General features: G+C 38.9%; 2 protein-coding genes across 3 annotated transcripts; one reads left to right on the top strand and one right to left on the bottom strand.

Moving 5' to 3' along the window:
• Nucleotides 1–870: 870 nt before the first annotated feature.
• On the bottom strand, nucleotides 871–9,770 carry LOC131970085 (zinc finger protein 16-like). Of its 2 annotated transcripts, none has more exons than XM_059331350.1 (7): nucleotides 8,933–9,770; nucleotides 6,251–6,422; nucleotides 5,933–6,135; nucleotides 4,952–5,096; nucleotides 3,021–3,286; nucleotides 2,888–2,945; nucleotides 871–2,753 (listed from the first exon to the last, which is right to left on the bottom strand). In XM_059331350.1, exons 1-7 carry the CDS (start codon nucleotides 9,482–9,484, stop codon nucleotides 1,408–1,410), a joined length of 2,742 nt encoding a protein of 913 aa, XP_059187333.1. In that variant the 5' UTR covers nucleotides 9,485–9,770; the 3' UTR covers nucleotides 871–1,407. The 2 variants fall into 2 exon arrangements, with proteins under 2 accessions (XP_059187333.1, XP_059187332.1); XM_059331349.1 differs by having other exon boundaries at nucleotides 5,927–6,135.
• Nucleotides 9,771–11,836: 2,066 nt separating this feature from the next.
• On the top strand, nucleotides 11,837–18,998 carry LOC131969539 (P2Y purinoceptor 14). The gene is made up of 2 exons (XM_059330587.1): nucleotides 11,837–11,906; nucleotides 17,639–18,998. The coding sequence occupies exon 2, from the start codon at nucleotides 17,641–17,643 to the stop codon at nucleotides 18,685–18,687; it is 1,047 nt and encodes a 348-aa protein (XP_059186570.1). The 5' UTR covers nucleotides 11,837–11,906; nucleotides 17,639–17,640; the 3' UTR covers nucleotides 18,688–18,998.
• The last annotated feature ends 3,304 nt before the right edge of the window (nucleotides 18,999–22,302 follow it).

The following is a 22,302-nucleotide window of genomic DNA, read 5'->3' on the forward strand; positions in this document are numbered from 1 at the left end:
TGTGTGTGTGTGTGTGTGTTTGAAGCATGTGTATGCATGTGTGAGGAGTGTGTGTGTATCTGTAACTGTAATCACATCAAAGATCAAAGGCAATCAGATCAAAGCAATCAACAGAATTAACTGACACCACCTGTTAATGAAAGAGTGACAGCAGCCAGAGGTGGACTGGAATTTCTCGCCTCGAACAAAAAGCATTTTTGGCAAAACCATAATACCTCCGATCACCGACTTCACTTTGAGCGTCCTGAGTTCTTCCTGAACGTCTACATATGTATAAAAAATAGCTTTGCCTGAGCGATCTAAAAAAAACTGTTCGATTTCCCTTTTTCCGAAATCTTCCTGCGTTTTCAATATGGGAGCCAATGAGGCTGTTGGTGGGTGTTGGTGGCGCATCTGTGCGTCCTACGCCCAAACTATAACTCTGACAGCTTTACCAGAGGATTGTGAGTGAGAAGACAAATTTTCCTACGTTTCTATGTATGAATTATTTCTGTAGAGTGGAATTTGCGGCCTGGAGAGAAGTTTTCAAATGTATTTTTTGACAATTTTTTCTCTCCCTCTACACTGGCGATGATGTCACACACTGTGACACGAACATTCCATGCAATACACACCCATTAAAATCTCAGAATTTCTCCAAAAATGATCATGGTCATTGAACAGGGATTGATAAAAAACTACATGACCTGTCGAAACGTGGATTGATACACCAATACACAAGACTTGTGTCTACTGTTTAAAGTTTAAATGGAGTCTCTAGGTGAAATTATGCCAGAGTTGTAGACGTTAAAAAATCTGGTGGTAAAGATGTATCTGAAATGAAAAATAAGAAAAAAATGAATGTGAGACAGGAAAATAATGATGCATTGCTGTTTTTCATCACATCACAAGGGTTTTAATCAGCTTAAAATAAATCAAATCACTTGATTAGCGATTGACTAGTTTATCACTCTATTTATGGCTTCAATTCCATTTTCTACCCGTTTATTGTTCAATTCACATACATTCACATCACCTCCATTGTTATACATTTGTTTTTGTTACTTCCACCAGCCAAACTTGCAAATGTAATTATTAACCTCAACATCTATTTTATAAGATACAACTTTATTTATTTCAAGGGTAATTATTGTGCAGCATCTGCATGGACTGTAAATAATACTTTAAATAAAACATATAAGATTATCAGCAAGGTGCAAAAAACTAAAATGTAAACAGTTTAACATGAAGTAATAGTATAAATAAAGTGTAATGTTGATGATAATAGTGTACCAAAATCATGACTTTCATACAATAACCTGCCTAATTATCTTAACACAAATACTGCAATGACACCATGGCAACAACCTAAAACATCTGTAAAAGAAATGGAACATCGGATGACAGAAAAGTCAAAAACAGGCTTGGTCATGTCAGCGTTCTGCTGTTTCCTGTGTCGAGCATCGGTTTCTGAGAGCCATCACCACAGCTGTGCCTCTTGAGCTGCCTGGAGTCGGAGAAGCCTCGGCTGCAGGTGTGGCAGGAGTACAGCTTGACGCCGGTGTGGATCTGCATGTGTGACTTGAGCTGATTGGACTGGCTGAACTTACTGCTGCAGACCTGGCACTCGAACGGCCGCTCTCCTCTGTGGAGTTTAGTGTGTCTGTGGAAGTTGTTGCGCGTCCTGAAAGCTTTGCCGCACTGTTCACAGGTGTATCTTTTCTCTCCGGTGTGGAGCGTCATGTGATCTCTGAGTCGGCTCAGCTGCAAGAATCTCTTCCCACAGACGCTGCAGCTGTCGAGCCTCTCCTCGCCGTGCCGCCGCATGTGGTAGACAAACGTACATTTACGGTGGAAGGTCTTCCCGCAGGTAGCGCAGATGAAGTTGTTTTCCTCTGCATGACTTTCTTGGTGCTCCAGCAGTTTGGAGTTGAGAAGTGTCTTCCCGCACATAAACCGTTTCTTGGCACCGTGAACGAGCATGTGGGTTTTGAACGCCCAGCTTCCTGGGAACTCCTTCTTGCATTCCTCGCACCTGAAGGGTGTCTCGTCTTTGTGGACGCGGAGGTGTCTCCGCAGGTTGTTCTTCAGACCAAATCTTATCCCACACATCTGGCAGACGAAGGGTTTCTCCCCCGTGTGGACGACCCGGTGCTGCACCAGCGCTCGTTTCAGCTTGAACGTCTTGCCGCAGTCGGAGCACCTGAACGGCCGCTCCTCTGAATGAACTCTCTTGTGAGAAAAAAGATGAGCAGATGTCCTGAAACTCTTCCCACATGTGGTGCAGGTGAAAGGTTTTTCTCCGGTGTGAATGGACTGGTGCTCCTGCAGGACGCTCTTGGTGGTAAATCCTTTCCCGCAGATGTCGCAGACAAATGGACGGACTCTGGCGTGGACAGCCTCGTGTCGTTTCAGCAGATGCATCTTACTGTATGTCTTCTCACAAACTGAGCACTTAAAGGACTTGTCTGGTTCATGGTGCAGCAGGTGCTCTTTGAGGTTCTTCTGGAGTCTAAATTGTGCGTCACACTGGCTACACGGCCACATTTTCTTCTCTTTTTCCGTTTTCACCTTGTGGGCCAGCAGGTGAGTCTGCAGAGTCTGCTCCTTGTGGAAACGTTTGTCGCACAGGTGGCAGGAGAAAGGCTTATCGTGGCAGCTCATGTGCTGCTTCAGCTGATGCCGGTAGTGGAAGCCTTTGTTGCATTTCTCACAGAAGACTCGCTTCTGTTGCTGCTTCTCCCTCCTCCTCCTGTTCTCCTCCCTGATCTGGTCTGATGGTGAGAGGAAAAGAGCAATATTACATGTTAGTGCACTAGCTTCATACACCAGTGTTGTCAGGTCAAACATTTCAGGATTTTCTTAGTCATCTAACTTGTTTTAACATCAGTCTGAAATCTGCTTTCACCTGCTGACTTCTCTCCGGCATCTTCAGGTTTATCTTCACAGAGTTTTGTCACTGTTTCCTGTAAAGATCAGCAGAATTAAGTTACAAATAAATAAATAAAGTCACACAATATTTACACAGTGCATGAGCCGACCTGAGGTTGGGAGTGGTTTACTGATGAATCAACAGGTTTGTTTTCCTCTGACGCTGAGGCCGGCTGACTGTCAGCAGCTCGTCTAGCGTCTTCCTCAGCGGTCAGACTCAGACTGACGGGCACAGAGGTGAGATCAGGCCGAGGCTGGCTTGTCACAATCAGCGGGGCCGAGGGCTGAGCGGAGGTCTGACCTGTCAGGACGGCCAGCGACAGAGCGGCAGGGTCCGCCACCGTCTGACTGCTGCACAGAGACACTGCAGGGGTTCCTGTGGTCGCCATGGATGGATGAAACAAAAAATGACTCATTAATTACTTAAGTAAAAATCTGTAATTTACTTTAACTGTACTATATATCATATTATATCACATCTATATATATATTTATATATACATACACATATCTAAGCATGTGTACATATATTGCAATTTTGTACGTATGCACACCTTGCACAGGCAAAATATATGACACATTTCTATGTCTATATTATTATTATTTACACTATTGCTACCATTATTACTATATGCTGTTATTATACTGGTATTATTATTATAATTACTATCATATATTATTATTACTATTGTATATTCTATTATATTATATCATATACCATATATACTGTACTATTATTATATTATATTATATTATATTGTATTATACTATACTGTTTAAACTGTCCAGAAACAATAACACTACCATCATATCATCAGTATCATTACCACCATCTTGCCACTGCACCTTATTTACCTATTTATTTATCTGGTGTTTTTAAGTGTCCATGTTCCTATTCTTATTTTTGTTTTTTCTACCTCAGTATTTTATTCCATTGTATCTTTTTTACTGTATTCAAATACCGTACTGCTATGACAACCTAACTTCCCTTCAGGGATGAAAAAGTAATCCATCTATCTGTACTTCTCTCTGTCTCTCTATCCATCTAAACGTTTAACTTTTATTTTACTACGTTTGTGTGAAAATCCCAAGAGGCAAGTGAGAAAAATATATTTATGCCTCATCTGAATTGCTTTCCCATCTGTTTATGACTTAAGAATGGCTATAATGGCTTTTTTTTCAAATGGTGAAACAGGTGGAAAAAAAGTTTTCCAGGTGAATGAAAAAGTTCTGCCAGAATCTTTTTGCCAAGTTTTTTATTAATTAATTTATTTATTATTAGGCTTTTTATTTTATTGTTGTCAAGATGTTTTTTCTAGGGTCCTGGTTTTTCTCATTCTGTGAAAACAGATGGAAATAAAAAGTTATTGGGCAGGTGAAAGAAATAGATTTCTGTGAGGATAATAAGGTGTTTGTTGTTGTAATACTAAATGTTGCCACAAGAGGCTGAATTGCACCACTGACCCCACATTCTAAATATAACAATCAAAGCATTCATGCTGCAATGAAAAATCATCAAAAATGTTTTTAACTGTACCAAAACTTTTTTTCCACATGTTTTCACAGATGAAAAAAACCCCCAATAGCTTAAACACAAGATGGAAAACTATCGAAATTACTAAATTGATGAGCATATTTTTTCCCTCTCAGGGCTTCAACACTTTTGGAATCATTTCTGAAGGGATTTTAATAGAAGAGCCATGTAATTTGGCATTAGTCGATGTGACAATAGGATTTCCCTCCATTTCTTTTTTGAAATTTTATTTTCTTTAATTCCTTTTTGTCATATTAATATCAATTACAGAAGCTCTTAGATCTCAGGCTCCCTCCAACAGTGCTCAATAAATATAAAGCCCTAGCCATACAAAATATTCCTAAAATGATCTGCAACACTAAAGTACTCGTTCATGTATATGTTTGTGATCAAACATAATAATATGTTATAACTATATGTATAGTTTAAAATCTATTTTACTTGTTATAGACCTTTTCTGGTATTTGTACTAAAGTTACTTCAGTAAAGTATGTGAGTGATTCTTACCGAGCACTGATCCGGTCTGCAGCAGCACCTGCACCGGGCCGCTCAGGCTCCTCTCTCCCCACTCCGATCCTGCACAGCCGGAGAGCTGCAGGTTCAGGACCGCAGCTTCAGTTTCAGGCCCCTCATTCTGTCGCGGTAGCACCACCTGACGAAATACAAAATACTGGAGTAGTAGCGACCTGCAGTTTCAGGCCCCTCATTCTGTAACGACAGTGCTACTGACCATACTATATATGATGGAGTATTAGGGCCACATTCAGAAAGAAAAAAAAAATATTACAAGATTAAAGTCGTAAATATTGAATTAATTAAGAGAATAAAGTCAAAAATATTTAATTAATTCATTACGACAATAAAGTAGTAAATATTTATTAAATTACGAGAATGCAGTCCTAAATATTGAATTTTTATATTAAGATAGGTTTCACAAACAAGGCGATACTAAGTCTTTTGGCACATCAGCATCACATTATCATAAGTATAAGGACTCTAACAAAGAATATGCAAGAAATTGCATCTTTTCCGCAGAAGGAACCAGACGGACTTGGAGGAAATCGCTGCTTTTGTGGAAGTGGAAATGGTTGGAAATAAATATTTTCGACTTTATTCTTGTAATTAAATCAATATTTACTACTTTATTCTCATAATGAATTAAATATTTTTGACAATATTTGACATTATTCTAGTAATCAATTAAATATTTATGATTTTATTCTCAAAATTAATTACTTTTTTTACTTTATTCTTGTAATTAAATATTTTCAACATTATTCTCGTAATTAAATATTTACGACTTTAGTCTCATAATTAAAAATATATTTTTTCTAAATGTGGCCCTTATACTCCGTCATAACTATAATATAAGAGCAATAATAAAAATAATAATATATGGACATAAATATGGATACACTGTGTTAATTTTTAGTTTTAATTTTAAAAAAATGTGTTTGTGTTATTTTAAACACTGTCACTTACACGTACCAGGCTGGGTGCAGGAGGATGTTGGAGCTGGGATGGAGCTTGTTGCAGGAGTTTGATGGAAGTTGGTGCAGGTTTGGGCTTCTTTTTGCAAACTACTAAATGTTTAGTGAAATCAGCTCTCCTTGACAGCGTCGACTGACAGTGAGGGCAGTGGTAATGCCACTGTGGTCGGCAACCTAAGCCACATCTGTGAATTGTATACCCTGAAACATAATAAAATAAAATGTCAATATGATTATTTCATCTGCATATCATTAAAATGTGTAAATTATGATTACCCCAAATTGCTTTTCACAAGAAAAAGTCAGCAAACTTTACCTCCATGGAAAACTGCCCGGTTGAAATGGGTCTCTAAATGTCTTTTGACCTTACTCAAACTTGTTGGCTTAAAAAAAGTTGAGCTACAAAAAGGGCAGTGGAAGTCATCGCAGCATGTGCTGCATCTCCTGATTTCAGGCAGGGATCTCCCTTCTCGCACTGTGATGTGCATCTGGAAAGAGAGAAAGTTTAGTCAAAATGAACCAAGATAATTTCACAGACCTAAAGCCTTAATCTGAGACTGGATTTAAAGGACATTGGCCTAGATTGAGCATAATCTGGATCCATTAAATCCCTTTAGATAGACTATGCAGTACATGACAGAATTGAACATGTGTTGTAAGCAGTGGTGGAAGAAGTTTTCAGATCCTTTACTTCAGTAAAAGTACTAACACCACACTGTGAAATTACTCTACTACAGTAAAAGTCCTGCATTCAAAACTTATTGAAGTAAAAGTACAAAAGTATCAGCATCAAAATGTACTTAAAGTATCAAAAGTAAAAGTACTTTATGCAGAATGGACCCACTCAGATTGTTTTACATATTCTAAATATATTATTAGATTATTTGTATTGATGCATTTATGTAAGCAGCATTACCAAGGTAGGGCTCATTGTAACTACTTAATATACTGTTATGAGGTTTAATTAAAAAAACAACAACTTGTCACCTCAAATTCATCATGATTTTCATGTCAAAAGTAATTTAAGATGGCAGCCAAATGTAGTGCAGTAAAAAGTACAATATTTACTTTAAAATGTAGTGAAGTAGAAATATACATAAAAACTACCTCAAAATTGTTAGTAGTACTAAAGCACATTCCACCACTGGTTGCAAGCTTCCACAAATGAACACTTATATTATGTTTGAAGCTTTAATGCAGCCGACAAAAGTAAAAGGCAATGTTATGCTATTGCACTGAAAAACACAACTCAAGGCTGTGAGGCGGACTAGTGATAGAAGGGAAATATGACCTTATTCTTTAACAAAATGATCTACTTCCATTTCACATATCGAACATTTCTTACCTATTTTTTGTTCAAACAATATCTCATTATACATAAAAGGAACCCAGAATGTGTTCATTGCATAATAGTTTCATTGTGCAATAAAAGCTTGTGTATATATATATATATATATATATAAAGATAATTCTCAATATACTGCACTTTCAAAAAAAACAAAAAAAGCACAAAAAAATTGTGCACAAAAATGAGAAACTGCATTGTCGTACAAAAACAATTGTTATTGTTGGTAAGTCTCATTGTTTCAATCAATGTATTTGTATCTTCCAAATATACTTAAATAAACAACATACTTAAAACAATAAACAATTTAATACTGTGGAACAACAGTGCAATATATTTATATATTTAAGTGAAATATCTCCCATTCTGTTCTGAAATTTGTTCCTTTTTTTGTACAACACTCAGTACAAAAAGTGAACGAGCCATGTCAGAGCAGCTTTGCAGAATGTTTATGAAAGAAGAACAGTAAATGAAAAAAGAAGACAGTAAATGACAGGATTTGCAGTAAACACTTTACTGTATTGCAAATGAAAATTACTTACAGTAGAGTACAGAGGGAAAAAAATCAGCATTTAGCTGTCATTCATTAATGTATTGTCAAATACACAAAAAGAAAAAGGAGCAGAAGAAATCACTGTAAAAGAGGAAGACAAAAAAGCTAATCTGCTCGGTCGTCAGCATTGGGCCACATATTTTCATCGACATCACACCTGATGTCTTCTCTGGCCAGGCGTCTTGGGAAGTATCTTTTTGCTTGCCTTATCCAGCCCTAGTAGTTGTCAGCTGTTACCAATGTAATCTTCAATACATTAGTTTTGAACATGAGGTTTTCTGTTTTGAAAAACTGTGTGAAATCAATTGAAAATTCACCAGTTAACATCTACTGTTTTGGCTTGATTGAGCTTGTGTGTAAAAGGAGTTAAAACTAATTTTAAATGTGTAAAAAGTGTGTATTTTGTGTCAAAAGAAGAAGAATTGTGTTAATTGAATAGCCCACACAGGCTGATGTTGTGGTAACTGTGTGAAGAGTTTTGAAAAAGCGTTAAAAGTATTGAACAAAGGGTCATAGCGGTTGTAAAAAACTGTAAATGCAGAAGAGGGCCACAATTTTTCATGAACACTTCCACAGGGCCACATATAGGACTGTACACTTAACCAGATATGATGAAACTACAATTTTAAATATGTTTACAGTGCAGTAACTTAACATATTTCATCCTCAAATGCATGTATAACAGTATAAATAGGAATACAAAAGGTTTGAACTAAAAAAAATAACCAACTACTGCGATTTCTTTTTATTGAAAGAAGTAATTTTGTGCATTTTTAACCTGCACTTACTAAGATTTTATGCTCAAATGCATGTAGTTGTACTGAGGGCCACTTCAAGTGACCCTGATATAGGGTTTTATATTTATATTTTATATTTATATTTTTTAATATGTTTAAATTATTGTAATCTGTTTGCACTAAAACGAGAGCTGCTCTTTTTATTAAATTTTTATTTCGCTGTACTCCTGTGCAATGACAATAAACCTATTCTGATTCTGATATAGTGATATGTGATATGCGGGTTTTAATGTGCCCCTCTGATTAAACTCTGGCCAACACAGGAAATTTGTTCTACAACCGCCGCTATTCACCGTCACTCACCGCTTTAATGTCAGCTATATTTTCTGTAGAAATGCTGTTGTTTATCCTCCAAACCACGTGGCGCTGTCGCGACACAATGACGGGCCTGAAGCTGCGGGCCTGACACTGCGGGCCTGAAGCTGCAGCTGTCCGGCTCTGCAGGATACCCCTGTTGGGCTCCCCCTGCAGCAGCTCCCTGGTCTGCTCCCCTCTCACCCTCCTCAGGTCCCGGTCCAGGAGGGCCAGCCCCCTCCTCAGCCGGCCCACCTGGCTCCGCAGCTGCTTCTCCAGCTGGAAAGCGGCCGTGATGTTGCTCTTCAGCTCGGCCTCCAGCCGCCCCACTTCCGCCCTCATAGTCCGGTTCTCACGCAGCAGTTCCGAGGACGAGTCCCGGTGCAGCTGGCTTATTTTCTCGGTTAAGTCTCTCCCCATGTCCTGGAGGATTCGGGGGCATGTGGCCGCCGCTGCCCCGCCTCCTCCGGCGGTCCAGTCCTGCTGCAGCGCGGCGGCAGCGGCCCGGACAGAGAGCTCTACCGCGGCCCGGGTCTGGCTCTCAAAGACACCAGCGTCCATTCTTATTTCACCAAAATTCTCTTCTCCGTATATTTTTAACGTTTTCTTAAACCGACCGGTACTTTTTTCTTGCAACCAAAAAAAAAAGTGGAAGACTGTTGTTCTGACTCGAGGAGAATGGAGATTTGTAGTCCGGAAAGCTGCAGTTGGAGCGCATGCGTCGATGCTCAGTTCTTCTCTGCGCCGATCTTTATATTTAATATTTAATGATCGTCTTCTTTTTTAATAAAAAAAACGTGCGTGATAAATTACAATTTCTTAAAATGAAACTTTTTTTTCTGTATATATTGTTGTTTTTTTTGGTTATCTATTGGAATTAAATAAAAACAAATAAATGAATAAACGGGCATGATTTATCTAAACTTAATATATTTAAAATTTAATTTCATTGAAAAACAAATAAATATTTGGACAATAAATAAAAATATTATAGTTTTTTGTAATTTTACCATTAAGTTATGTGTCTACACTTAAATTTAGTTCGGTATTAATGAAGTGTGTAAAAAGTTAATATGTGCTTTTGTAATATGAATTATAATTTAAATTTGCTATTATTTCATTGAGTTATCTATTTGTTTCCACATGTATTTATATGTTTATTTGTCTCCAGATGAATTTAAATGTGAAAATATTTTAAATAAATGTGGAAATAAATAAATACGGTTCACTCTTTGCTAAATCACTGCAGCTGTGCAGATGTTCTGTGTTGTTTCAGAGATGAACCGAGATGCTCCACTTCCTCCTCTCGTGTCTGACATCTTCCTCTCCCCCACTGGACTCCTCTTCCTCCCATTCTCTCCCAGAACAGAGCAGCGTGAGCGGAAGACACGCACAGACACATGTGCATCAACACTGTCCACAAAATATCTAATCCCTGCTGCAACAACATGTTAGCAGAGCTGGTGACGTGTTGAAGTCTGCTGCGTGTTTTCCCTCATATTGACCTTCATTCCTAGCCCCCAACAGAACCATTACTATAACAATAAACTAACCTAAAAACTCTAGGGGAACAGACTTCAACACAACATCAGAAGAGACACAGTTAGCTGCAGGCAAATATTAGGGAAAGCAGGGCACTGCTACGAGAGGAAAAAGAAAAACATAGAGTGTTTCATGCAAATTGCTGATGCAAACACATCCATGTTGCTGTTGCCTTCTTAGTCGGACCCACAAAATCCCCAAAACCGACACTTTTTTACGCTCTGATGAGAAAGGTCAGATGATAGTGCCTGCCCAGTGACGACAGGTGGAAAGTAGCAATCAATACAAAAATGTTGTGCTCACTTGATGCACATTTCTAAATGAGTCTGTTTAATAAAAGCAAACCCAGATGACGTGCAGGTGGAGGGCAGAAGCCAAACTTTACCCCCGACAGGTTTCACTGGATGGAGACGTCTGTGGGGATAAATATGGAAATATGGGAGAGTAAAAAAAGCTTCAGTCTGAAACACATCCTGTTATCTGCTGAGAGACAGACAGACAGGCAGATGGACAGAGAGACAGACAGACAGACAGACAGGTGGATGGACAGTGCTGGACAGTGAGACATAAGGGGAGAGAAAATAAAACAGCTGGTTGTGAAACGGTCAGTATTAAACAGTGATGTCTCTTTATGACCTATAAGCAAACACAAGAATTATTCTTTATAACCCTCCCTGTGTCTGATTCAAACCAGATGAAACAGTTTACATCACAGAAACCAGAAGAACCTGTGTTATGTTATTGTTAGCATGAATTAGTGTGGTTTACCGTATAATCTTTTTAAATGATGATGTTGTAATGTAATTTTTTTTTATGTTGCCTATTTGTTTATCTTTGGTCTCTTTTGGGTTGCTTTAATATCTGGCCTGGGACTACAAATGAAAATCTGTTTATGGCTTACTCTGAATACATATTTTATTTATTTATTTATTTATTTTTAAATGAAATAAAATAAATCAATAATGATCATTATTAAATAATTTAATTAAATCTTCATGTTCCCTTCAGGAAGATTTATAACTTGAACTTTTCACCATCAGGTTGACATTTTAATGTGTCAACACTCTATTTTATGTTTAGGATCAAATACCTGCAGAACTAAAGACATCAGCCTCACCGGACTCTGTGTTCACTGCTGATTAACTCCATTATCTCTGGCAAACATCTGCAGGTTAGTGTTATCACTGTGATGCATTTAGCTCAGGAGAGAGAGAGAGAGAGAGAGAGAGAGAGAGAGAGAGAGAGAGAGCATGGGGATAAGAGAGGGAGGGACAGTCAGAGGGAGAGGAAGTGGCCCTCCTCCTCCAGAGACACTAAACTGTTCAAACTCTCGTCTCTGACAACACTTCATATGAGTTTCCATATTACACATCACTGAATCATATTACAGCTGAAGATTACAACTTTATGGGAACCTGAGAGTACACTGGACTGCTTTATGGTGAGTAGACTCAATTTATTATAGATTAGATAGATAGATAGATAGATAGATAGATAGATAGATAGATAGATAGATAGATAGATAGATAGAGGGAGAGAGAGAGAGAGAGAGAGAGATACAGTTATGGAAAAAAATATTAGGCATTTTCCATGGTTTTCTTGATAATAACCAAAATCATTATCAATGGAACCCTGAAAAATGTCTGCATATCAGCTCTTAACCCATTGACGCCTAAAACGCCTGTAAAACCTCTGGGCGATTTTAAAATAAGCCGAAGCTGAAGTTTTTCTGTAAATTCAACAAATGTGTCAACGCTTCTACTAAATAATAGATTTTTCAGCCTCTGTAGCAGATAGAAATGAAATTCAAAAAGTATTTGAGAGCTTATACAAATACTACAAAACGACGTATCCGCTTTCGAGGCTTCAATGGGTTAAATTAAACTCTAATCAGCTATTTTTTTTGTTTGTTATTTGTCCAAACAAATGTACCTTTAGTTGTCCCAGGCATTAAAATGAACAAGAAATTGAAGAAAACAAGGGTGGTCTGATATTTTTTTCCATGACTATAGATATGTTTCCATTAGAATCAAAATACAATGCAAACAGTTAATACAAAACAAAACCTGCATTATGCAAACAGTTCAAAAAACACAGAACATTACACAGACTAATTTTACTTTTCAAACCATTTACATTTGCCTCTCAACCTAACCAAACACAAACCTACAGGAGCTGTTAAACCTGCACAAAATCAACAGAAAGAGGTTATGAAGAGGTCATTAGGGCGCAAAACATTAAAAGAATAAATTTACCATTTTAAAGAAAAAAGTTACGACAGTTTTACAAGACAGGAGTTGTGAAAACATGAGATGGAAAGTTACAATATTTGAGAGGATATAAGTTCTGACATGCAGCAGATTACTGGTACATTTGGAACAAAAACCAAATAATACAAGAGTTCATGAGGTTGATGCGATGTTAGTTATCAGACTGATAATTGAATTATTTATGTTGTCTGTTTGCCCAGTTTACATTTCTAAATGACACACAAACGACCCTTTGATGGGTTTTAAGGCTGATTCAGATTTGTTTTGAGTTGTTTTTATTAAATATGACTAAATAAAAGGCTTAATAAATAAATAAAATTCCCTAAGGGATTTAATATTTCTCATCCAAAATGATATATGATGTCTGGAGGATTCTTTAAAACAACATTTGGGCTAAAGGTTCTGAAACTTTTACATCACAAGACTCAAAATTAATCAGTAAGTCGCATAAAAGTGTGTAGAGCTTCATTTTATCATCTCACAAACTTTGTTTTGCAGTTTTGATGTTCTGATGAGTTACCCAACTAATTATTAAAATACATGTTATAATATATAATACACCTCAGGACAAAGTAGTTCACTGACTCGTCCTCTTGTTTCTTTCTGCAAGTTTCTGTTCAGTTAGTTTTGTTTTGGGGAAAAAATACTGCAAAATAAAAACCAAACAAAATATTATTTTTTTAAAAAAAGAATATTTTATATATATTTTATATTATTATTTATATTTATAAATTATTAATGAAATAATAATTCATTTCATCTGGCTGACTTACATTCATATATATATATATATATATATATATACATATATATATATATTTAAATATATATAATATCTGATTCATTTTTTTGCAGCAATATTTATTCATCCACAGAAAATGTCACGTTATAAATAGATTACATGTTTGTGTGATTATTTCCATGGAAATAACTTGTTTGACCGCAGTGAGTCGTAGGCAGCTGTGTTTGTCTGTTTTTACTGACATTCGTCCTCCTGAACTCGTAACATTGTGACTTATTGTGCAATTATTAAACTTTCAAAAACAAAGAAAGAGACAAAGTTTACTTCTCATAAACTCCCTGCGTTAGATATACAAAACAAAATTAGGCAGTTTTATTTTAAGTAGAACTGTAATGAATGAAATAAAGAAACATTCTCACACCGGCAGATGGTACAGAAACCACATATGTCAGATTTATAAATACTCCAAACATACATATATATATATCTACTTTTGCCTCGAATGCATCAGATAAAATGTTCAAAGGTTTTGTGTGTGGAAACTTAAACAGTATGAAGTCAGCTGCAGCATTAAAGTGATGAACACTGAATGGATCAAAAATTATAATTATAGTACGGTAATATACTCTAAAACGGGCAATTATTCACAACAAATACGCTGATATTTTAACTTCTGAAGGCAGGGCCGAACAGATTTAAACACTTAACACTTCTGTGTTTTATGAGTGATGATGGTGTTTCTTTCCCTCAGTAATTCACAAACTAATTTCTAAGAACCGATGTGATCCTGATTAGTTTCCGGCTCGCTCCAATTGCTTCACACAAACACAAACACAAACACAAACGTAATACAGTAAGCTGGACGGAGGGAGATTTGCTTATCAAATGATTCTTGCAAATGTTCTTATCTTGCACACAAACTAAATATTCGCCTTCCTCTGAACTTTCATGCAGCTCCTCTGAGGTATACATAGCATCACTTCCTGTGCATGGTCATCTGCTGAAGACTGAAAAGCAGAAGTTATATTCTTTCTGCTGCTGATCAGCTGATCATCAACAATGCCAACCAGTAAAAGACATGTCAGCAGGAGTCTGCAGGAGAAAACTGACTCTTAGTTTCAGGATGATGTCCTCATCTGCTCCCTGCTCCCCCTCCACCTCTCTCTGTGTTTCAGAATATTACAGAATCATTTTCGTTATTTCCCTGACCCATAATGCAACTGACATGACCTCACAACAAAACCAGACTGACCCTAAACGGTTACACTCTGCAGTAAAAACCTCACAAACAGGCCAATGCATGTTTAACCAAACATATTAAATAGATATTTTATTATTAACCTTTTTAACACCTTACTTATTCTTCTACCTAAAAAAATTCTGCTGTTTGCCCAAAGTCGCCTTTAGCTTTTCTGACACTTACTGAGGTGTCTCTCCACATGGGGCCTCAAATGAGCCACACACTTTTATTTAACTGTCGTAAAAATTAACTCTTCCTCCCAATCGTTGGGGGAAGTTTTCTTTCGTGTTTCTACCATATTTTCTTTATTTTGGGGGGTAAACACTGCATCTAGCTCCCCATTGGTTAATGTATACATGAAACCTAAAAAGTAAAAAGTGTTATTGGTTCAAAAAGGACAGCAGCACAATTAAATACTATTTTTAGATGGGGCTTCATTGTAAATAGTGCTATTTTTAGAACATGGTAGAACCAGGTGTCCCCAGGCACTATATTGGATTCCTCTGCTGTAGACTTTAATGACCCTGTGACCTTTGGTCCAGCGCCACCTTCAGGACAAACTTTAAGTTTTTTAGGTCCACAGAAAGGCTCTAAGAATTCTTAGCAGGACTTCAACAGGACCTTTAGTGAATTACTTTTAGATTTTTAGTCTTTGTTGGTACCGAGAGAGGCAACATCTCAGTTTGCAGCAGCAGTTTTTCTTCTTGTTCCTTCACTTTGCAGAATAATGTTTGTTTCACGTTCACCTGCTGAAGAAGCAGAGTTTCTCTGAGCTCAGCTTGAATCTCAGTTCAGTAGTGTGGAGCCAATCAGTGTCCAGTGTGCAACATGTGTGATGTGGAGATGTAACTCACGTCTTGTGCCCAGCTGTTTGACTTCAGAAATGACCCTTTGGGCAATTTTTTTCCATTTTTAGCTGAAAAAAGTTCAAGTTAGTTATTAGGTTAGTTAGTTATTCTTTAAGGTGATTGATGCTCTGGAAGATAAGATAGAACTTTATTGATCCCGAATGAAATTCTGGTTACAGATTGCTCCAAGTTACAAAAACCATTAGAAAACAACCACAATATAGGATAATATAAGAAAAACAACAAACAAAATAGGTAACAATAACAACATATAGTTTAAATATGACTATAAATATACCAATATAAAAATAAATTGTCAGAGGAGTAAAGTGGGTAGAGTGAAGATGACATGACAGGATGTAATAAATACAGATATATTGCACATGATAATGACCATAATATAGTTTGTAGTGAAAATGGTATTGCACATGATGTTAATATTATTCAGTCCGATGTATAAGCTTTCCTCCCTGCAGAAAGGGAGCTTGTTGTGCTGCTCCCAAGTGCTGAGAAAATTGCAGGTTTAGATGAATAAATCTGGATGTTTCAGTTGATGGTTGGCACCTTAAACCCCTGTGCCCGCCCTCAGGCCCCAGGGAATACAAAGAGTTTGGTCTTTTATCTGCATTTGTTGGAAACTGGTTATAATCTGACGAAGGTCTTATGAACTGCAGCTGTTTCATAAGAGTCATGACACAGAGAGCGGGAAGAGATTCACATTTGTTATGATCTGTCGCTTTAATGCGCAGCTGTTTCAAGTAAATAATGTGATAAACATAAACACAGGAAGTTCTGAAACATGATATGACTCAAGATATTAACCTGATATTCATTGTTTCCGGGATCTGTAAACCAGAGTCTGTACAGAAGATCTCTCTTGGGATTCAGAGTTAATGTGACAGCAATAAGACAAGGTCGAGACCCGGTCTTGTCGGGGCTAAAAATAAAAGAATCAGGACAAGAAAACAAAAGACGGGCTGTGTTGACCTCCTCCTGTTGTTCTAAGCGTAGATGAAGGAGCACCCTGAATGTTTGTGTGTGTGTTGGACGGGGATGAATGGGTGGTCGGAGGGAAGTGTGTGTGAACAGCAGGACAAACAGGAGTTGAGGACACTTTTTATTTGTGCACGTGTCTCTGTGTAAACAGTTCACTTCATGAACATAAAAGGCGTCTGTGGGGAGTGAACAGGAATCCTCCGCAGAGCTGCACACACACACAACTGACCTCTGTCACTCTTTTGTTCATATTAAAATGTAGACAGTTATTAATAGTCTGCCGCTCTGGTTATCCTGAGAGAGAAGATGAGCAGCTCATGAAGCCTGGGGCCGATAGGGAAATTGAAGTTCAGGGTTCGGTCTCCTTCCTTCCTCTTTCCATTTTAAAGCTGAACGGAAGTTATTCTAAACTTCTTTTTAAATCTGAAATCACAAAGTTTTCAGATGATGTTCAATTTACAAAGAAAATGAGATTCTGAGGTAATTTGCTGATCAGCAGCCAAATCGCTGCTATTTGTTGTAGATATTTCAAAATGATAAAACACTTTTAAATGCTTTACCAAAACTATCGTTTAAGGAAAAAGTACATCTCAGAAATAATTTGGGTAACAGAACTAAATGTTTAGATTGATATTCTTAGTCATACATATATTAATTCAAGATGAATAATGCTACATAAAATAGAGTGAGAGAACTTTCTTTAGGTGTTCCCGCGGAGACTTATATAACGCTACTTTCTGTTGATCATATGACAAAATTGTGTATTTTAACACATCATGAGTTTCTGCTGAAAACATAATTTTTATGTTCAATTGTAAATAAAAATATCACCAATAAAACAGACAAAAATCTTTTTTTCCAGGTTTTATAGATTTACTTTGAAATTCAGACAAAGTTTGGGACATTCTCTTGATAATATAATTTATCATGCAGATTTAATGTCCTAAGGAGTGAAAAGCATCCATCTGAGTGGTGTTGAGCTGTTTTCTCAGCTTTCTGTGTTTTTATTTGATTGTTTTTATCACTTTGTTTACTCTTGTAAACTTTCGTTCTAACTGTGTGTTTGTGTGTTTCCAGTGATGGATCAGCTCAATTCCACCCGTCTCCCCACCAACCAATCAGACTTCAGCAGCACCTTCACCCAGCAGGTGATCCCGCCCCTTTACCTGGTGATCTTCGTGGTGGGCGTGTCCCTGAATGGCGTGGCGGCCTGGATCTTCTTCCGAGTGCCCAGCGATTCAGGCCTGGTGGTCTACCTGAAGAACATGGTGGTGGCCGACCTCCTCATGCTGGTCACATTCCCCTTCAAGCTGGCGGCCCAGCTGGGCTTTGGGGGCTGGCGCCTCCACGTGGTCATGTGCCGCTACACAGCTGTACTCTTCTACTCGTCCATGTACGTGGGGATCCTGTTCATGGGGCTGATCAGCCTTGAGCGATACGTCAAGATTGTCCGACACACGTCCTCCTCCACCTCCGCCTCGTCCTCCTCCTGCAGGTCCAGGATGGGCGGGGTGTCCTCGCTACACCTCCTGCAGAGCGTGGGCTTCGCCCGGGCGCTGGCCCTCCTCACCTGGAGCCTCCTGCTCCTCTCCGTCCTGCCCAACGTGGTGCTGACAAGCCTGCCGGCCACCGAGGAGAACTCGCGGCACTGCATGGAGCTGAAGACGGCGCTGGGCAAGCAGTGGCACCGGGTGTCCAACTTCTTCAGCGTGGGCCTGTTCTGGCTGACCCTGCTGGTCCTCGCCTACTGCTACACCTCCATCGCCTGCCGGGTCTACCAGTCCTACCGCCGCGTCCGCCGCGACAACAGCGACGTTTGCCGGAAGTCCAACCGCAGCATCTTCAGCATCCTGGCCGTGTTCTTCGTCTGCTTTGTGCCGTACCACGTCTGCCGCGTGCCCTACACTCTGAGCCAGATGCCGGGGTCTGGCTTCAGCCGGGACACCAGATTCCTGCTGTTCCAGCTGAAGGAGGGCACGCTATTCCTGTCGGCGCTCAACGTCTGCCTCGACCCCATCATCTACTTCCTGATGTGTGGCACCTTCAGAGAGTCGCTGCTCAGGAAACTGTCACGACGAGAGAGGAGGAGGTCCCTGACCACCGCCCAGAGCCTGAGCCACATCTAGGAGAGGACACAAGGAGAGGAGACAAGGAGAGAAAACATGGAGAAGAGACAAGAGAGAGGAGTAGGTCCCTGACCACGGCCCAGGGTCTGAGCCACATCTAGGAGACAAGGAGAGGAGACAAGGAGAGGAGGAGGTCCTGGACCACGGCCCAGAGCCTGAACCACATCTGGGAGAGGAGACAAGGAGATGGGACAAGGAGAGGAGACAAGAGAGAGGAAACAAGGAGAGGAGACAAAAGAGAGGAAACATGGAGAGGAGACCAGGGAGCATAGCCAGACAGCCATCCGGTCCTGTAGCAGCACCATTGATAGGCCCGACACAGACCCGCCTGTCTCACTGGGAGAACGAAGCAAGATGGAACAAAGAGGAGATGGGAGAGGAAACAAGGAAAGGAGATAGGGAGGGAAACTAGGAGAGGAGACAAGAGAGAGGAGAGAGGAGAGGAGAGAACAAACCTGAAGCAGACTGTTTTGTCATGTGTAAATATTATAGGAATAATTCAAAGAAAAGATGCCTGTGAGTGCAGCTCCTCTGTGGAAGTAAAGCATGCCATCTGTATTCTGACTCACTGATCTCAGAGTTAATTTAAATAAGTTAAATGAACTGAACATAATTGAGGAGTTTACATTTACAGCATCTCTAATTCTTCTGTGATCATCACAGTGTCATAAAGTCAGATTTTTCCCAATACTGACGAATGTTTGTAAACACGGGTATTGTGTTTGTGTATTTGTAAATAAATCATGGTATATATTAATAAATAATGTGTATATAATACAAAGAAATCACACAATTTTCGATGTGTTCATTGTTGAAGAACTGAGGAAAAAGAAAGAGAAAAAGAGAAAGAAAAGGAAGTGCTGGTGTGGAAGTGAAAGTGGACTCTGATGACTGAGCTGAAGTCCACTTATCACGTTACTGTGACTGCTTCACATTTCACTAAATTCAGCTAATTTGGTTTTAGTGGTATTGAGTCACTCTTCTGTCTGTGTTATTGGACTGATAATAACTTTAATATCATGTAATTAAAAGAGTCTTCTTATCTTATGTCACCAATAATAACAAATTAAATTAGTATTTTCTTTATGCATATGAATGCAACTTTGACACGTGAAAAGCTCATATTCTGGAAGAACATAGTCTCATTTGTGGAAATTAGAGGAAACAAAGAAAGGGAGATCTTTAGACGACCACTTCCGCTGCATGTTTTAGATCCCTCCTTGCTCCAACAAACAGCTCATTCAAATGATCAGCTCGTTATCAAGCAGCTTCAGGAGTTCATAACAAGTTGATTATTTGAATCAGCTGTGTCTAAAACATGGACATGTGGTACTCCAGAGAGATTTGGAGCTCAAACACTGGCTCAGTTGGTCAAAGTGCCAGACTTGAAAAATCCTGGTTTAAATAATTACAGAAAACATCTCCTAAATGAAGTTTGTCAAGTTTTATCTCCCCTGAATCCATTATGAAGATGCCTCTTCAGACCAGCAGTCATCCAGCTGTACAGCTCAAAATCAACATCATACTTCAGTAATGTCAGAAATGTCTGATATAATTGTGTTACAGTCTCTCTCTTTCTGCCTTCACTGATTGGACCTATAGAAGTCAGGCTTAACCTGGTTATGCTACCAACAAGGCTACATATCAGCCCCTTCTCATTGTCTCTGTCTCTCCTATGATTGAACCAGGAATTGATTGCTTCCACATTCTTCTGCCTGCAACAGAATAAATGAATAGAAGAGTTATAAACAGTGAATTATAAATAGTGTTTACCATGGTGTTTACTCATGAGTGAAGACATACTCACTTTTAAAGTGGAGATGTAGTAACAGCCTGTGCCCACCAGAGGGGTGCAAACATGATAATCAGTATTACTAAAAGCACTTAAACCTGTAAGGCCTGAAACATTAAATACTAGCCAGAAAATTATGTATTGTGGGGATTTTTTGATATATATTTTTTTCCAATTCAGTTTATTTACCAGACTCATGTCCAAAAGCCACACAAGGCAGGACAGATAAAAACAAACAAAAAAAGACAAGCAAACAAACAAGAAAAACAAAAACAAATACAAGAATTAAAATACATACAGACATTTCAGCCAATGTACTCTCAGTCTGGATTTGTACCTGGAGCAGCTCACAAAGGCATTTGAGAGTACCACCATGATACTGTTGGTGGACTCATCCAGACGTTGCATTAACTTAAACATCACATTTCTTAAAAGTGCTTTCAGTGTGCTAACTCCTACAGATACGAACATCTGACTAGCACTCCCTCCTCTGGGAAACTTGAGTAAAGTTCTCATTGCATCATTGTAGGCAACTTGTAACTTCTGCATGCTGTTTTTTTTTTGTAAGAAGACCACAGATGGGCAGTGGTGTGCAGTAAGCTTTGAACAGAGACACTTTAACTTGAGTAGAACAGCAGCTAAACTTACGTGCTACGGTGTTTGCCTGTGCATATAACTTACAACACTGTCTGTATATGTCATCATCATCATTCATATCATCTGCAATACAATGATTAAGGTATTTAATTTTTTTGCAGACCTCAAGACAATTACTGGACAGTTTGCATTTTTGCTGGAATTGTATTTTATATCAAATTCCACACCATAGTCAGAGCATATATTAAGAAGCTCCTGCTGCCCAGCACTACTGGGACAAAAAGTAACAAGGTCATCTGCATACATAAGATGATTCACCAGCATGCCACCAATCATACAGCCAGTGTTGCACCCATTCAGTCTCCTAGACAGCTCAGCCATATATAAATTAAATAAGACAGGGGACAAAATTCCTCCCTGCCTAACACCATTGGACAGCTCTAAAGGGGGCAGATATGCTACAGTCGCAGGTTCGCATGGTCTCAGTGGCAGTCGCCGGTTCGCATGGTCTCAGTGGCAGAGTTACTGGTTCGCATGGTCTCAGTGGCAGTCGCAGGTTCGCATGGTCTCAGTGGCAGCCACGGTTCGCATGGTCTCAGTGGCAGAGTTACTGGTTCGCATGGTCTCAGCGGCAGAGTTACTGGTTCGCATGGTCTCAGTGGCAGTTGCAGGTTCGCATGGTCTGAGCGGCAGAGTTACTGGTTCGCATGGTCTCAGTGGCAGAGTTACTGGTTCACATGGTCTCAGCGACAAAGTTACTGGTTCACATGGTCTCAGCGGCAGAGTTACTTGTTCGCATGGTCTCAGTGGCAGTCACAGTGGCTTTAACAGGCAATAGCAGTAGTAGCCTAGTAGTCCCGAGCACTACTGTTATACTGTGGATTTCTTCTTCTTCCTCTTCCGGACGCAATTTCGTCCTGCTACTAGTCCTACAACTTGAAGAGGTGCAGGACAAATTATACATCAAAACGTGCGGCTTGATTGGGATCGGTGTGCTATTACTTTTCCCTACAGAATATTAATGCCATTAACTGCACAAAATTTTGCATTGAAATGAATGGGACGGTCGAAAAAAAATGAGCGAAAAAGAACAATAATTGGAGATTTTCAAACGTCTACTTCTCTGAAAAAATTTCAGCTAGAGACTCCATTTAAACTTTAAACAGTAGACACAAGTCTTGTATATTGGTGTATTACTCCACATTTTGATAGGTCATATAGTTTTT

This window comes from Centropristis striata, chromosome 4, assembly GCF_030273125.1.
Source record: "Centropristis striata isolate RG_2023a ecotype Rhode Island chromosome 4, C.striata_1.0, whole genome shotgun sequence".
Lineage (NCBI taxonomy): Eukaryota > Metazoa > Chordata > Actinopteri > Perciformes > Serranidae > Centropristis > Centropristis striata.

Bases quoted from the DNA above. Each gene is read 5' to 3' on its own strand.
- LOC131970085 (XM_059331349.1), bottom strand. From the start codon at position 9,484: ATGGACGCTGGTGTCTTTGAGAGCCAGACCCGGGCCGCGGTAGAGCTC. The intron at 5,097-5,926 runs GTAAGTGACAGT...GTATTTCGTCAG, and splicing joins CTGCACCCAGCCTGGTACGT to GTGGTGCTACCGCGACAGAA. The intron at 3,287-4,951 runs GTAAGAATCACT...TGGCGACCACAG, and splicing joins GCAGACCGGATCAGTGCTCG to GAACCCCTGCAGTGTCTCTG.
- LOC131969539 (XM_059330587.1), top strand. From the start codon at position 17,641: ATGGATCAGCTCAATTCCACCCGTCTCCCCACCAACCAATCAGACTTC.